At 41.8% G+C, this 17,178-nt stretch overlaps 1 protein-coding gene across 1 annotated transcript in view; it reads left to right on the top strand.

Annotated features, from left to right (window-relative positions):
* Positions 1-16,068, top strand: part of WDFY1 (WD repeat and FYVE domain containing 1) — a 30,038-nt gene extending 13,970 nt beyond the window's left edge. The window contains exons 6-12 of the mRNA XM_069792112.1: positions 1,102-1,214; positions 6,060-6,186; positions 7,807-7,912; positions 10,282-10,383; positions 11,151-11,281; positions 12,346-12,454; positions 13,162-16,068. Coding sequence (XP_069648213.1) covers positions 1,102-1,214; positions 6,060-6,186; positions 7,807-7,912; positions 10,282-10,383; positions 11,151-11,281; positions 12,346-12,454; positions 13,162-13,221 — 748 coding nt within the window. The 3' untranslated portion in view covers positions 13,222-16,068. The remainder of the gene's footprint in view (positions 1-1,101; positions 1,215-6,059; positions 6,187-7,806; positions 7,913-10,281; positions 10,384-11,150; positions 11,282-12,345; positions 12,455-13,161) is intronic.
* The last annotated feature ends 1,110 nt before the right edge of the window (positions 16,069-17,178 follow it).

The raw sequence follows: 17,178 nt of genomic DNA, 5'->3' as shown, positions 1-17,178 counted from the left end.
GTGGGCTTTTTGGTACGCTGACTTTTTAAAGTTAGTCTTTTCTGTTGCATAGAATAGGCTACTTTGCTGGCTGGTGCTTGTGTTTTTGTGTGGCTCCAGGAGGACAGGTGAGTTGATACATAACTCTTGGGTTATGTGGTGTCAGCTGTATGGGGTTTTTGTAGCTCTTCCTTATATCCTGAACAGCAAAAGCCTTCTAAGGGTGGCAAATGATCTGGTCCCATCCAGCTTCCTATGCTTTAGTTTCTGGAGACAGTAGTTACGTAGTGACAAAAACTGAATGTCAGAAAATTGTTATGATGTATAATGCTTTTGCCAAACATGCCACCGTGTTAATAGATAAGATGTTAGGATGTGCTGTGACTTTTATGTCAGTGTTAAATGGCAGAACCCTTTCTGAAATACTGTTCAGTCTTTGATACTGTGCTCAAGGACCTGCATCAGTAAACTTGAAAGTGCAGTAAACAGAACAAGAAATTACATGGTCTCACCTTCTCAGTAGCTAGAACACTGGGAGTACACTTCCACTCTAAGGGAAATTAGCTGTGGAGGGTCAACATCCTTGTATCTTAGTTTTCCTCTCCTGGGGGCATCAACTAGTATAATATGCTAGAAAACTGCGAGTTTATAGGAGCAGATACTAAGTAAGACTGAATGCCACCCAATGTCCGGTGAGGTAGTCCTGATGGTAGCTCTGCACTGCAACAAGTAGCCTGAGGAGTTCTGGTATGTCTTGTAGAAGGTCATGAGTGTGTTCTGTAAATATCTGCTAGAAACGGTCTAAATCTACTTGTCTTGCCTTAAACTAGGGGATGGATTATCTCATGGCTTCTCCAGTGGCTTTCTAAAAGGTTTCTCGCTTATTTTCCATACTGTCCTACTTGCACATGTAGGGAAGGGTGAGGAGAAGAGAGGAATGAAAAAGGTTTAACTATTACAGTCTCCAACCCCTTTAGATGTAAGTACATAAATATTTATCTGGAATATTAAAATGTTTTTTTCCAATTTGTTTAGACTCTGTAGCTGACAGCTGTGCTATCTGTTTCAGTGCCATAAACTACTCTTAAGAGCAAATGAGGCTTCTCCTTGACTGGTGTTCAGATATGATTATGAAACTCGCCATGCATTTGTTGGTGATTATTCTGGACAGATCACTCTCCTGAAGCTTGAGCAGAATACTTGCTCAGTTATTACAACGCTCAAAGGGCATGAAGGTAAAGTAACTCTTCGTCTTATAGAATCGTAAAATCATTTAGGTTGGAAAAGACCTTCAAGATCATTGAGTCCAACCATCAACCATGCCCACTAAACCATGTTCTGAAGTGCCTTGTCTACACGCTTTTCAAATACCTCCAGGGATGGTGACTCAACCACTTCCCTGGGCAGCCTGTTCCAATGCATTGCAACCCTTTCAGTAAAGAAATTTTTCCTAATATCCAACCTAAACTTCCTCTACTGCAACTTGAGGCCATTTCCTCTCGTCCTATCTCCAGCTAGCTGACAGAAGAGACCAGCACCCACCTCACTACAACCCCCTTTCAGGTAGTTGTAGAGAGCAATAAGGTCTCCCCTCAGCCTCCTCTTCTCCAGACTAAACAGCCCCAATTCCCTCAGCCGCTCCTCATAAGACTTGTGCTCCAGGCCCCTCACCAACTTGGTTGCCCTTCTCTGGACACGCTCCAGCACCTCCATGTCTTTCTTGTAGTGAGGGGCCCAAAACTGAACACAGTACCCGAGGTGCAGCCTCACCAGTGCCGAGTACAGGGGGACAATCACCTCCCTGCTCCTGCTGGCCACACTATTTCTGATGCAGGCCAGGATGCCGTTGGCCTTCTTGGCCACCTGGGCACACTGCTGGCTCATATTCAGCTGGCTGTCAACCAGCACTCCCAGGTCTTTTTCTGCCAGGCAGCTTTCCAGCCACTCTTCCCCAAGCCTGTAGCGCTGCATGGGGTTGCTGTGACCCAAGTGCAGGACCTGGCACTTGGCCTTGTTGAACCTCATGCAATTGGCCTTGGCCCATCAATCCAGCCTGTCCAGATCCCTCTGTAGAGCCTCCCTACCGTTGAGCAGATCAACCCTGCCTCCCAACTTGGTGTCATCTGTGAACTTGCTGAGGGTGCACTCAATCCCCTCATCCAAACCATTGATAAAGATATTAAGCAGAACAGGGCCCAATACTGAGCCTTGGGGAACACCACTTGTGACCCCCCGCCAACCACAACCCTTTGGGCTCGTCCATCCAGCCAGTTTTTCACCCAGCAAAGAGTACAATTAATTCTACTGGACCCAGATTATAGTACCTCTTTGTAAATTGGGATGAGACGTTCAGTTGGGTATCTCTCTCTTAAAGACAGATACTGGATAAACAACTAGTGCAGGGCAGTAGTTATCAAAAGCTGTTCAGAGCTGTACATATGACTCTCTCTTAAAGAAGAGACATATTCTTGCTGAGGGGAAATCTTAGCCTTATAAATACTGACAGGTATTTTTATTATAGATGAAAAATAAAGGTAAACATATGCATTCAATTAAACACGTTATCCACTAGATGGCCACCTTTAAAAACTTTAGTCTCCTTTAATATTGAAAAGAAAGGACGAGAATGTGTTACTTTTTTTTTTCTCAAGACCTTGTAGGACTATAATAATATGTAAAGCAGCTTTAGCAAACCTCAATCTAGATTCTGAAAAGCCACTTAAGTCTTCCCAGTGCAGACTTTGATGTTCTGATCAATCTTTATGAGACTCTAGTTCAGTTTCCTTTGTTTAGCTGAAACTAAGCCTTGTGCAAGAAATCTACAGAGCCTTTTAGAATCAAAACTGTGTAGTCAAAGACAAATGTCTCTTCCTGTGTAGTATAGCTGAAGTCCTTATATCAGATGAAGAACCAAATAGTCTGTAACATAATGTGGAGCCCCTGTCTGCTGTAATGAGTAAGGCAAGAATGCAAATCACAGAAGAATATGTAATTTAATAATAAGCTGAGAGAAATAAACAAGACTTAATGCCTCTTCCCATGTAGTACTGGCAACTTTCAAATCGGCTGACTAGTTTGCATTTGGGTAGGGGTGAATTACTGGGTCATAAGTCTCTGACCCACTGGAAAAGCCTGCCTTGTTTAATAGCTCTAAGTATAGAGCAGACTTTGTTAAAGCTGGGTAGACTCCTGATTTACAGATTACTGGAAGATGGTAAAGCTGGCTTTGAATAAGGGAGGCAAGTTGAGATTTTCAAATTATAAATGCCTCTTTTGCTTTCAAGCAGAATTTCAGATTGTTTCAGTTAAGAGCAAAATAATTCTGGCCCTAAAGACTCCTTTACCTCTGCATGCTTTTGCACTAGTCTGTATTAAAATGCAACCCCTTGATAGGTACTATTGTTAGTCTGAAAGCAGTATGGTACTACGTATAGTGCATATTCTATCTGTTGAGCTGCGGTGGGCTTCCAAGCACCAACTCCAGCAGTGCTGTCCACATAGCAGACAACCTTGATTTATACATAAGTTCCCTAAGGCAATTGTGATCCTCAAAACAAGAATTGATCTAATATAGAAGTTGATTAATGAGGGGCAGAACCAGGGCGGGTTTTGGTTTTTTTTTTCAATTATGGTAATAGTAGGGCCTTCATTTTTTTCTTTTTTTTTCTTCTTTTAAAAGCAAAACAGATAATGTGTAACCTTTTTGCCTCCAAAGTATTTACGTAATATTCTCAAGGCCTGGTAACTCTAAACTTAAATGGCATCTAGTTCTTTTCTGAGTGCAGCTGTGTTTGCCAGACTTGAAAGGTTGGACTTCATCTTGTTTCCTTTCTAGCTCTTGCCTAACTGTGACTTCATAAGCAAGCAGGATTTGCTTTGCAGTTTAAATGGTTTTAGAACTATCTTCAACTGTCCTTCAACAGTCAGCTTCCAGAATTCTCCATATTTTAATAGCCTACTCTGTGCAACACTGAGATAATACTCAAACTGCCTTTTATGGTGTGGATGATCACTGTTCTCTCAGAGACTATTCCCAAATGGGTCAGTCTGAAAACAGTGTGGCCCTAAAGGAGGCAAGAAAAATCTCTTGCTCCAGAGAGCTTGAAAGGACTGATTTGGGCTGTAGTTACTGTGGTGGGTTGACCCTGGCTGGAGGCCAGGTGCCCACCAAAGCCGTTCTATCGCTGCCCTCCTCAGCTGGACAGAGGAGAGAAAAATATAACAAAGGGCTCTTGGGTCGGGATAAAGACAGGGAGAGATCACTCAACCAATTACTGTCACGGGCAAAACAGACTCGACTTAGGGAAAATTAAATTAATTTATTGCCAATCAAATCAGAGTAGGATAATGAGAAATAAACCCAAATCTCAAAGCACCTTCCCCCCCCACCCCTCCCTTCTTCCTGGGCACAGCTTTGCTCCCAGATTCTCTACCTACGCCACCCCCAGTGGTGCAGGGGGACAGGGAAATGGGGGTTACGATCAGTTCATCGCACGTTGTCTCTGCCGCTCCTTCCTTCTCAGGGGCAGGACTCATCACACTCTTCCCCTGCTCCAGCGTGGGGTCCCACCCACAGGAGACAGTCCTTCACGAACTTCTCCAACGTGGGTCCTTCCCACAGGCTGCAGTTCTTCACAAACTGCTCCAGCATGGGTCCCTTCCACGGGCTGCAGTCCTTCAGGAGCACACTGCTCCAGCGTGGGTCCCCCACGGGGTCACAAGTCCTGCCAGAAAACCTGCTCCAGCGTGGGCTCCTCTCTCCACAGATCCGCAGGTCCTGCCAGGAGCCTGTTCCAGCGTGGGCTTCCCACAGGGTCACAGCCTCCTTCGGGCATCCCCCTGCTCCGGCGTGGGGTCCTCCCCGGGCTGCAGGTGGATATCTGCTCCACCGTGGACCTCCCTGGGCTGCAGGGGGACAGCCTGCCTCGCCATGGTCTTCCCCACGGGCTGCAGGAGAATCTCTGCTCTGGTGCCTGGAGCATCTCCTCCCCCTCCTTCTTCATGACCTTGGTGTCTGCAGGGTTGTTTCTCTCACATGTTCTCACTCCTCTCTCCAGCTGCAGTTTCTGTGTGCCCTGCAACTTTTTTTCCTTCTTAAATATGTTGTCCTAGAGGCACTACCACTATCGCTGATGGGCTTGGCCTTGGCCAGCAGTGGGTCCGTCTTGGAGCCGGCTGGCATTGGCTCCACAGGACACAACAGAAGCTTCCAGCAGCTTCTCACAGAAGCTACCCCTATAGCCCTGCCCCCCACCAAAACCTTGCCACACAAACTCAATACAATTACCATTCATCTTGCTTTCAGACTAACAAAGCTTTTGATGACAACTGAACGATGGAAGCATGCTTTAAAGGGAAGGATGTCTGTAAGGGAATAAAATGTTTTGCAACTTCAAAACTGTAGGCAGCACGAGTGACAAAATTACTTATTTAGTCTCCTATCTACATTACTATGCATATGGGTTTAGCATAAGACTGCTACTGTCAGATGACTTTGTTTCTTTCTATGCCTGACTAATGAGGTGCATAGCCAGGGTGGGCCTCTGAAATCTAGTTTTGTAATTTAGTACGTAGTGGCCAGGTTTGCTAACAGCAGTGAAACTGTCACTTAATTTTGTATTCCAACTATTTTAAGCTTGTAAATGGTTACGTAAGGGAGTTGGTTTACCTGTGAACACTGCACACTGTCTTGCAGCCACTGCCCAAGCACATTACTGTATTGTAGATGCTAGTCTCTGGCAAGTTTTAGTACTTTTCATCTTCCAAAGATCGCATAGCAGCCTGACAACTGTTAACAGCTGCCTAAATACAAGGGGCAGAAACCTAGTAACTTGAACTTTCTGGCTTATTCTTTGCATCTAACTTTCTTCTTGGGGATGTTTTTGTTCTGTTGTCAAATGCTCTTTGCCTCTCTAGCAGGACTGTTATCTTGCTGTTGCATGCTGTCTTTTGCCTTAAGGCTTTCAGTATCTGTTATTGTAGTGAGGGAGTACCTCAGGTTTCACTTTAATAGCCCAGACACACATCATTGTGGTGGGGAGTGACTCCCTTAGATCTAACTGCAGAATGTTCTTTCCTAGGAAGTATTACTTCCCTGTGGTGGGATCCTGTTCAACGGCTGCTCTTCTCAGGTGCCTCTGATCACAGCATTATCATGTGGGATATTGGTGGAAGGAAGGGGCGAACGCTGCTGCTCCAGGGACATCAGTATGTAATGGTGTTGTATTTTTCCCACCTGTTCTGTAATGAACACAGAGTCCCAGAAAGACTAAATAGCATGGCAAGATACTTGAATCTTTGTGAATAATGGAGAAAATAACTTTTTGCAGAACTCTGAAGACTTTGAGGGGGAAGAAGGATAATCAGTACTAGGAAAGCATTACAGATAAATTTTTTTCTTTTTTTTGCTCATGTTTGATACTTCTAAACCATGGGTAATGAGAAAATAACATAAAAGTAGGTTATAGAAAGAGGTGGGTAAAAATCTTGAATCATCTTGCTTGGACTTTATGTAAAAGTTGCATGCTTCTGTATTGTAAATACTTTGCTGAGTTGCCCATGAGGGCTGGGCTAGAAACTTAATGTATAAGCATGTTCGTGTACCCATCTAGAATAAGCTTCAATATGTTCCTGTTCTCTGTCTCTTTGCATCAGTGAGGCGATAAACTGATCGGCTAAATTACAGGGGTGGGTCTCTAGACTTCAGAAAAGCATGTCACATCTCCACTGTTCTGTGGATTAGGTAGTTAGTTGTCTGTATTTAATCAGCTATTTTTACAGAGACACAACACTAGCTGCCATTTTTTAATCTAGGGCCTTAATTCAGTCTGACAGGCAGTTCACTACTGATATATTCTACTTAGAAATGCAGTGGTAGCAGAGATCTTGTTTATGTTTAAAGATGTATTTGTATAGTGCATTCTCCTCTTGTCTAATTCCATAGATGCCTCCATCCACCTTTGATCAAGACTGGTAGCCTTAGCCCTAGAACTCTTGTTAAATCTTGAGGATTTAGTTTTATGGCTAAAGAACTAATAATAGAGTACTGGATACAAAAAAGTAACTGAAGTCAGTGACTGGAGGACTTTATACTGCTGTTACTGCTGCATCATGTGTCCTGGTGAAGACTTATAACACTGTTAGTTTCTCTTCAAACATCACAATTAGCATCAAACTTCATACTGAATGGGAAAGTAAGTTCTTCTGAGAAGCAGAATGGTTTTTTAATTCAACGTAGATGTTGCAAAGCGGTCTAATACTGTTGAGATCCTTTGTTTAGTTTCTTAGGGTAGACTTATTTTGCCATGACTCTTTTATTTAGGATTAAACTGTCTTATTGGTGAATGCATGCTTTGTTTTGCAGCTACAGACTGACTTACTGTGATTTGTTAGCAAAAGTGGAAGCTCCATCTGCTTCCTAGCTATATCTTGAAACAAATATTTCTCTTTATTTTTCCAGTCGTCTCTGTTTTGATAGCTGGCTTTCCTTGCCAACACAGAATAGCATTTGCACGCACACTCTGAGCCAGTTGACACTCAGTTTATTGTCAATGCTTACTGCCAGCAAACATTAACACAGAACTGTACCTCTGGTATTCTGGTCAAGTCTGAAAGAACACTGTTCTAGGCAACATCCTGATGCTAGGGTAGTGCTTAGGTGACAGCATCTGTTCGCTCATCTTCATAGCTCTACTTAGTAGACTTAGCAAAGTGTTTGGAAATCAGTTTTGGCTTCCTAGGTAGCTTTACAAGGATAAATTGGGGTTTGCTAGGAAACTAAGCTTTGTATAAATACCTATGGGTAAATAGCGTCTACTTTGTTTGCAGTGACAAGGTGCAGGCTATCTGTTACATCCAGCTGACACGGCAGCTGGTATCTTGTTCAGCTGATGGGGGAATTGCTGTTTGGAATATGGATATCAGCCGAGAAGAGGTAAGATCATGTCCTAGGTCAAAGATATATTCTTTCAATTATTTTGTTTTTCCTTTTTCAGAGGCTGATGTGGCTTTGCTTAGTCGGTTCTGCAGGCTGTTTTCCTCACATTGTCTGAAACTTTAAGGCTGAATGATATTATTAAAACATGCTCTGTTCTAGTGGCTGTCTATACTGCATTGTAGTAGATGGATTCCCAGGACAGGAGAAGTGCAGGACAGGCTTGGGACTGCTTAGTCTTATATCAGTGAGACCATATGTTCACTGGAATGGCTACAGCCCTTGCTGCTGGAACAGTCTAAAGCAGGCACGCTTCTGCAGAAAGAAACCAATGGACTGTGCTTCAACAGTCTTGAAATAAGTTCTCAACTCATGTCAAAGCAGGTAAAGAAGTGAGATGCTGGTTTTTGAGATGCAGTTCAGAATGTAGAGATTCAGTCCCCAGACAACTTTTTTTTTTTTTTTAAAGACCTCAGTACACAGCAACGGGGCCTGCCATGCACATTCTTTCTGCATCAGTTCATATCCATCATAGGAGCTGAAACGATGTATATTACTGCTGTCTTTGGTTAAACCATAGTTATAGGCATTAGTTTGGTTGCCCTCATAAAGTGGTATTTAAGGCTCAGCCTCCTTGCCCCATTGCTTTTCCTTAAATGCAAGTGTCATGATTAAGAACTGTTTTCTGACATGTGTTGAGCTGTCACCTCAAACATACTGAATGCTGTATGTGATGCTTTTAACATTTTCAGCATGATGATCTCTCTTCAAAACTTCTGTGATACTATGAAACTTTGTAGTTGCAAGGAATTGACTTACAATACAATCAGGAAAACAAGGTGTGGCTGTTTCTTTTCTGGATCTGCACACAATAATTAAGGGATCTTCTAAATAATAGACAGTTTTAATACAATTAAAATAATATGGTTAACTTAGAACAGCCATGATGTCTCAGAACTCACTGGAAAAACATAATCAAGTCCAATCCAAAAACAAAGATACTAAATGTTTGAAGAATGATGAACATACTGCCTCTGTGACATTAGCGAGCAAGTCATATTATAGGCTATCTTCAAATATGCACTAATACACGTAAGACTAGAAGATGGACTTTTTTGATTAGAAGGAATGGTAACTCCGCTCACAGGTGTACTATTGATCTTGGGCAGTTCCAGCTGTACGTTGGTAATAGTGTTGGTAGTGTTGGCAGTTTTTTACCTCCTGTTTAATGCCTGAAATTAAGGTGAAAGAATAGGAAGGTAGCCTGTTTTTCTGTTAGAGAGAGACAGAAAGTGGATTGTCTTCTCAAAAATGCTATTAAGTGAAAACTGCTATTGTAAGTAACTGAAAGAAGTAATATGGAGCATCTCACTTGGTGGAGAGGAGACTCATTTCCTCTACTGTCCTCCCCCATGCCCCATGCTGGACTTGTAAGGCGTAGTAACAATATTTTCCACTAGCACGGGGGAAGGAAGGAGATGCAATCAAGGTTGAAGTTGTAGGAACTGGATATCTGGTATCCATGGTGAGATGGTGGTGCAACTGACAATACTATTGTTTTATTACTATCAACAATGGATGGAAGTGAATTGAGGAGAAAAGCTTCTTTGTTGTTCCAGCTTTCCTCCTGTTGGGTTTCAGGGAGATTCCCCCATCAGATGTATAAAGTTGTATAGAATGTACATGTTCTAATTCAAGTCTATGTACTAAAAATATTGTGCCTCTATTTCCATCCCTTACAAGAATGCTCACTTAAAGTATCTGGGAGTGTTGAAATGTGTGAAAGCTCTATTTTCATTTGGCCTAGTCCGTTTATGGCAGGAAAGATATGTGGGTGTGAGAAGGGATGCTTAATGAAGATGTGGGCAGGATGGAAAATGCAGATGAGTTCTTAATTATTTCAAACTGAAATCCTAGGAAACCAGAAAAGATAATTCCAGAATTTACTTCTGGATCCCCGCTCTTAGAGGAGATGACTAACTGCCTCATAGCTTCTACAACTTGGATTACACTAGCCCTTAAAAATCATCTAGGCAACCAGAGCACTAGTCTTTGAATGCCTGCAGCAAGTTTAATAACTTAGATGTTTGAATTAATTTTCTTATGAAGGTGTTAACATAACATACTGCTGTGGGCTTAAAAAGTATAGGAGGGGTGTAGGTAACAAATAACTGTAGCCTTAGGTTTGGGGTTTTTTGTACTAAACTTCCTATGTACTATACAATAGGCAATGTATTGTTGTAATGTCCGCAGCTGAGAAGGGACATCTTTCCAAGTAAAACTTTACTTTGGGTTCTTAAAACAAATGTCCTTGACTGTCATATGAGGAAAAATAATTCTGATTGCTTGCATCTGTTGCTCTTTTGTAGGCTCCTCAATGGCTAGAAAGTGATTCCTGTCAGAAGTGTGAACAACCTTTCTTCTGGAATATAAAGCAAATGTGGGACACAAAGACATTAGGGTTGAGACAGGTGAGATTGCTGGTTTGAGTGCTTAGCTGTGCTTCAGCATTTAAGCAAAATGCAAACAGAAAACCACTAAAGCTGTTAGGTCTTTTAAACTGTTGGTATTTTTGCTGCTTTGAAGTTAGGGTTTATGGAGAGGTCACAGCTTCTCAGAAGTGCTAAGAAATTTCCAAATGCTATGGAATATGTTGCATCAAACTTCTATCACAAGGCAAAGCAGGCTGTGCTGGGAGTGCTCTGTTGTATTTCTCTGAATATTTCTATGCACTGGAGCTGCGGACAGCTAATCTTCAAGTGTGGTGAGAAGTGGCACACAGTGCCCCATAACTGAGCAAACTACAGCCTAACATGTTGTAGGGTACTCAGTTCAGGGAAGCAGTGGTAGCCCTGCTCTTACTGGGCTGGAATGTGAAAGCTTTTCAGAAAGCTTTCTTTTTGGAGGGACTAGACAGGCACCGGGACACTCATCTGTTTCTGGCTTTCTTAGACTGTTATTTCCTTGGTTGCTTGTTCAACCCTCTTTTTTCCCTGGCTCCCAGAAGGAGCTTACAAGAGGAGAAGAGGATGGGCAGGGAGAATATGGAGGTAAACCCATTAATGGCCAAGGACACTGTTCAGAACTCCGGAGTCCTTGGTCTTTGCTTGAAGTAACAGAAGACTTCTTAACAGGTTGCAAACCAGAAGCTTTGTTGTTGCTGTTCAGTGAACACTTGGTAAGGTGGTCAAGTGTCACAATATAGTGATTTTGTTTGTTTTCTTCTTCCTTCATGAAGCATCATTGCAGAAAATGTGGGCAAGCAGTGTGTGGCAAGTGCAGTACCAAACGGTCAAGTTACCCGATTATGGGATTTGAGTTCCAGGTCCGTGTTTGTGATTCCTGTTTTGAGTCAATCAAGGATGAAGAGTGAGTATTAACGAGTAACAAATTAAAGTAATACTGCTGAGGTGCAGAAACACTTGTGCTTGCTCCACATCCACACACGCACAATGCTACACAAACATGCCAAGGTGACTCTCTGCTAATAGGTCACCTTTGCCTTGGGCACTCAAAGCACTACAATGGCAGAGATCCCTCAACTGGCTCTGCAAGCTGATTTGGATCAGATGTGGTATTGCAACTTTTTTATCCACTTTATCTTCTTTTCCATGAGCCCAGATCTAGAGTTGAAACATATTTGTGTCAAGATTTCTGTTTAGGTAAAGGCTATTGATTGCACTTAAAATTGTTAAATGGGTGCCTGACAATGCATCATAGCTGCCAGCATGTATATGCATTAGTTCGTGTACACTACTGAAAACTGTTTCTATGGGAATATTCTTTACAGCCCAATATTATTTTCCGCATGCAAGCAAATTGGGTTAAACATCATTTGCTGCCATTAAACTCTTCTTAGCAATGAAGGAATGCCCTTTTTATCTTGATATGAACAGCACTTCACTGTTCACTGTCTTGTAACCTCCTTGGCCACCTGGAGTGCTAAAGGACCAAAATAATCAGATGCCTATTTGGGGGGTGTTTGTTGTTTTGTTTTGTTGTTGTTGTTTGTTGGGGAGGTTTTTTGGTTGATGGGGTTTTTTGTTTGGTTGGTGTTGGTTTTTTTTAAAAAAAGGGAGGTGCTGTGCCCTAGTTGTCCTGCTAGCTATCATGAGTCAAAATGTAGCTGAGCTTGACTTTATAACCAAGAGTAGAATTATTTACTAATGCAGTGTCCCACCTCTGCTCGAGTATTATTAACAGTCAGGCTGCAGAAGGCCAGGAAATGTCACACCTGTATAACTACACAAACAATGCTTTAGCGTGACTTGCTAATTTAATTCTGTCCCCTTTGATATGGCACTGCAGTTCTCGGAACTGATTTATTAGTACTTGAGCAACTTAATTTTCTTGTAAGTTTATTTTGCACTGCTATAATTATGCCATCAAGCTTCATCTGATGGCTGGCTTTCATTTGAATTGTTCTCGTGCAGCCGTACTTCCTTAGCAACCTTTCATGAAGGAAAACACAACATTTCACACATGTCCATGGACATCTCCAGAGGGCTAATGGTAACTTGTGGGAGTGACCGGATTGTGAAGGTATGCATGTACCTCTTTCCTGCATGTATTAGAGATATTTAATAGAGAGCTAATGTTTGTGTATACTTTTTTTCTTTGACAACTGTTGCTACAAAACTAACTGTTGTGGGCAGCGAGAGTCGTTGTTGTTGCAGACTGTTCTTCCTGCAGCTGAATGAGGAAACGACCTGTAACTCTGCTGTATGGAGTCTAGCTGTGGGAACTGGTTAGTGTTGGTGTCCTCTGAACAAAGCAGGCATCAGCAGTAGGAGAATCTGCCAGCAGCCTTAAAGACACAGACATGATGAAACGTGCAGGCTTCCTTTACTTTGAGCTCCCTGGCTTCTTGCACCATTGCCACTAAAAGCCCTGGTTATGAGACAGTGACGTGGAAATCAAACTGATGTAGAACCTTGCTGTGCTTAAGCTATACATCTGCCATGGATGTCAGAACTGAGACTGTTCCAGTCTGTAAGCATGTTTATAACAAACTGCATAGCGCTTTTTAAAACAGACCTACAGAGACCTGCTGGAAGACTCTCTTGAGCCCTAAGTTTGGCTTTTGGGTTGTAAGGCTCCTATAACCCTTTATGATGTTTTCCTAGTTTAAACAGGATTTGTTACCTTGTGTCCAGGGAGATCTTTATGTTTGCTTCTATGCCTCTTAGAGAAACAGCTATTGGATCTTATAATAATGCTATGTAATTCTCCACAATATTTTCTTCCAGATCTGGGACATGACGCCAGTAGTTGGTTGCAGCCTTGCAACTGGCTTCTCTTCACGCTGATCTCATACCTGACAGGTTTATGCACCTTATGTACAGCAATATGCACCGAATGAATGGAATCCTTCTTAAGAATATTACCGCAAACACTGGTTGCTTGATTCTTCTCCTGCTGCTGTTCCAGGGTGGACAGTCACCTTTGTAGAGCACGGCTTTTCTGTTGGGCTCACCAGGAATCTCCTTGGTGCAGAAATGCAGTTTCGCAGCCTCTTGGACTAACGTAAAATGGCTTACCTGCAATATGACACCTTGATGAAAGGACCTGTTGTTTCTCGGTTTACATACATAGTGTTAACAATGTGCTATCTCTGCTGATACATCTTGTACAGATACGTTGTAGCTAAAACATTATCAAAGTAAAATGAGTGTAGTAAATTCAATTTGTGCAAATAGTAAAATAACTTATTCTCTCTTCCAAAAAGCAGTTCTGTAGAAATACTTTTGAGCAGTCACTGTCTAAACTGCCTCCAAAAGGTATGTTGGTTATTCCTATGGAAGGAGGAGATACTTCAAAGTGGCAGGTAGCTTCTTTCAGATGAGATAGTAAAAGAACCTTTGGTCACACAAGATTTCCATTATTGGCTTTCTTGTAGTGTTTGTCTTCAAGTTCAGATATTAGTGAAATCACTTTTGTGGGACAACTGTTCTGTTTAGGTAGCTGGTGAGTCTTAGAACAATTCTAGGCTCTTTAAGTAGTGTTTTAGCATAGCTAATAAACTTCTGTAGTTCTTACAAAAACGTGCAGCCCAGCTACTGTACTTTAAAGAGAGGCCGTAGGTATGAGTCATGTACTCTGACAACTCTATAATGCTGTTAGAATGGGAAGCTAAGCAAATCTGCCTTGTTAAATGTAATGGCTAAGAAAAAATGGCCAGCTAAATTTTAGAGACTTTTTCCTGTGGAAAGGCTGATGTTTCTTTAATGGTAGGGAACCTGTCTCTGCTAAAGTGCAGCATAAATTCAAATACTGCCTTGATGTTGCTTGAAACAGATAAATACTGAGTAATAATTACTGAGGTACAGAACAGCTGCTTTTTTCCCTGCACATAGGTCTGTTAATCCTGAGATATCTATATTGATCCCTTCCTGTTTCAAAGCTGAGAAGTATGAATAAGAGGTGGGAGGCTTCTGTGACTGTGCAGTTGGCACGTACAGGAAATATCTAGTGAGATGTCAATAAATTGGTCTGTCAGTTGTGTGAATTTCCTACATTTGAATACTGTAAGGAGAACTTATTTCAAAACTTTGAAAGCTAAGGTATTATGTCACAGAGTTTAAGCTTGGAGCTGTTTAGATTTTTCTGAAAACAGATGCATATGTGTGAGGACAAAAAGTGTGGGTAGGTCAGCTGGCCCGAAATAGGTGGTGGTGTACAACTGTCAAAGGTAACAAGCTCTTTCTGGCAGAGGACTTAAGGGTTACACTGTCTTTATTTACAGCAACAATCAAGTGGTGCTATGAGTGTTAGTGAATTCAAGTCCTAGGTGTGTAACTTGACACTAATAACCTGCATTGGACCATGCTGTAGGCTGAAATAGATGAAGATCATGGTATCATTAATATGCCATGATTCACTTGGATTTTAAGCCAAAAAGCTGATAGTCTCCAAAGGGCATTAGAATCCAGAATATGTTAGTTACTGTTATTTTGGACCTTGCTTTGTCTACCTTTCCATGGGCCTTCTCTGGAAGCTTTGCAAAGAGTCTTTTAATTTGCTAGGCTTATTGGGCCACTGAAGAATGAACAAAGCCCTCTTTTGTGGGAATCCCAAAACTTGTCTTCAATTTGGGATTTAGCACTTGTCACACTGATTTGATTCATCCCTTGCTACATGCTGTATAGCTTATATTTTTTGTGAAGGCTTATTTCTAAGCTATTGAGAGAGTATCAGCTTGTACTGGAAAAAAGCTGCAGCTTTCTGCTCTGAAGGCCTTCACCCTTGTAAATTAGGAAGGAAACCAAGTGGTTGAAGGGGGGAATAAACCCTGATAATGCCCTGCATTCAGTTTCAGACAACTTCCTGTCTGGCTCTGGAAGAGAATGGAAGCCTTCTTCCTCGCAGCATGTAAGGCAGAACATAAGTTATATTGCTAGAACTGTTTAAGATCTTACTGTGGTAGGTAAGGAGTATCTAGGGTCATGAGTTAAGCTGGGAGATTGATGTAGATGTGGGATGAATAGCCTATTTTTTCAAACCAGACATTGTGAAACTTACACCAATGATACTGAGGTGTAACTTGTTTGCAGCTAGCACTCCTGAGCTTCAGATTTTTTAGTTCTGATTTGTCAGCGTGCCCCCTGCTCAGCATGCAGCTCCTCCCTTTCCCTGTGAATACTTCCACTGCTTCTTTACATTACGGTTTTGCCACTAGGTAATATATTCTCTACTACATATTGTGAAACCTAAGGAATCTATTTTCTATAATTGATAAAGATAGTGTCAGTTCAGATATAACAAGGCAATTATGGCTGCTAAATCCTTAGTCATTTAAGTATACTCTTGGTGTTGAATGAGTAATGCTTACAAACCACTAAAGAGATAGTGCTTTGTTTATAAACAACTATTTTGAAGGCACATACTCTCTCATGAAACTGAACATCCTTCAACTATGTCAGCTCAAGTGTGCAATTACTGAGAAGGTTTGATTTGAAGCATTACTAATCTCGCTTGTATAACCTTCATTGGGGCAGGGCAGGGGAGCAAAGGGTACTAATATGTGCTAATTCTTTACTAGTTGTATTTCTGTACCCTGCATAGTTAAGAGATGCTAGATAAATCTGTCCCTTGCTCCTTCTTGTCTGTTTTTTAAACTTTGATTACACGTACAATAAAATATTTCTTGATACTCAGTCTATTTGAGTGATCCATGTTTTCTTCCATTCTGTGAATGCACAACCACTACTGTATGCTCTGGCTCCTCCTTTACATGGCCCATGTCCAAATTCTATGTTGGAGAGAGAGCTTGTCAGATGTGTTGTATTGGAGCTGAATGAGCTGCAGCAGTGGGGTTAAAGGCCCATGATGAACCAGTTTGCTGAGAGACAAACTGCTGCGTGGTCCCAGCTAGGGATGTATGACCCTATCCTGTGTCCTGCTTGCCAGCTTGTATAGACCTCTTCTCTGGTTCATCTGGTTTTCTTCAGAGGGCTGCAAAGGTTCTTGCAACGCAGAGTATCAGAGGATCAACCTCTTCCCTGAGATCCCTTGGATCTGTCTGAGGTATTAGAGAAATACTAATTTATGCTGGATGGGATGAGCAGAGTCTACAATATGATATATTCAGAGGACACAAACTGCAGCCACAGGAGGTGGTTACACTTGTCTCATACTTTCACAGAGAAAGGATGGGGACAAGCTCAGAAGTATCCTTATCGCTCACAATTACTCACAGCCTTCACAGGCTCAAATACAGCAGTGACTGGCTTTGTAATACTTGGAATGCCCGTTAACATGTGGTGTAGCTCACCACTCCCAAGGGTATTCAGGAGCCATAGAAGGAATCTGAAAGGGTTTCACAAAACTCTTTCCACCTCTGAAGGGTGGCTGAATAGTCTGTGTGGTATGTAATGCTGTAATTTTTTTTTTTTTTTTTTAACAAGACATGTCTCATTTTGATCAGCTTAAACTTCTCACCTTTCCCAAGGCAAAATACCCTGTTTTCTAGTTCCAACAAAAACTGACTGGAAACAATGAGGGTGTTACTGATCTGTAGTCGGAAAAGCCTGTTTAGATGTCTGTGTAGACCATCTTATAGAATCTTTTAAATAAGGCATATGAACTCTAGATGAGTTAAGTTTGAAAATGTTTGAGAACTGCACATGGTGTCCTTCTAGTGAGAGCATTAAAATACGTGTATTGGTTTTCTAAATGAGAATGCATAGTTGATCATGTCTCACATTCTGTATGTCGCAAACTTCATTTAAATTTCAGGTAAGCTGTGTGGCAGGTCTTAGCAATGA

The sequence above is a fragment of the Haliaeetus albicilla genome, chromosome 9 (assembly GCF_947461875.1).
Source record: "Haliaeetus albicilla chromosome 9, bHalAlb1.1, whole genome shotgun sequence".
NCBI lineage: Eukaryota > Metazoa > Chordata > Aves > Accipitriformes > Accipitridae > Haliaeetus > Haliaeetus albicilla.
The sequence above is the reverse complement of the archived record's forward strand: the minus strand, read 5'-3'. Positions and strand labels throughout refer to the sequence as shown.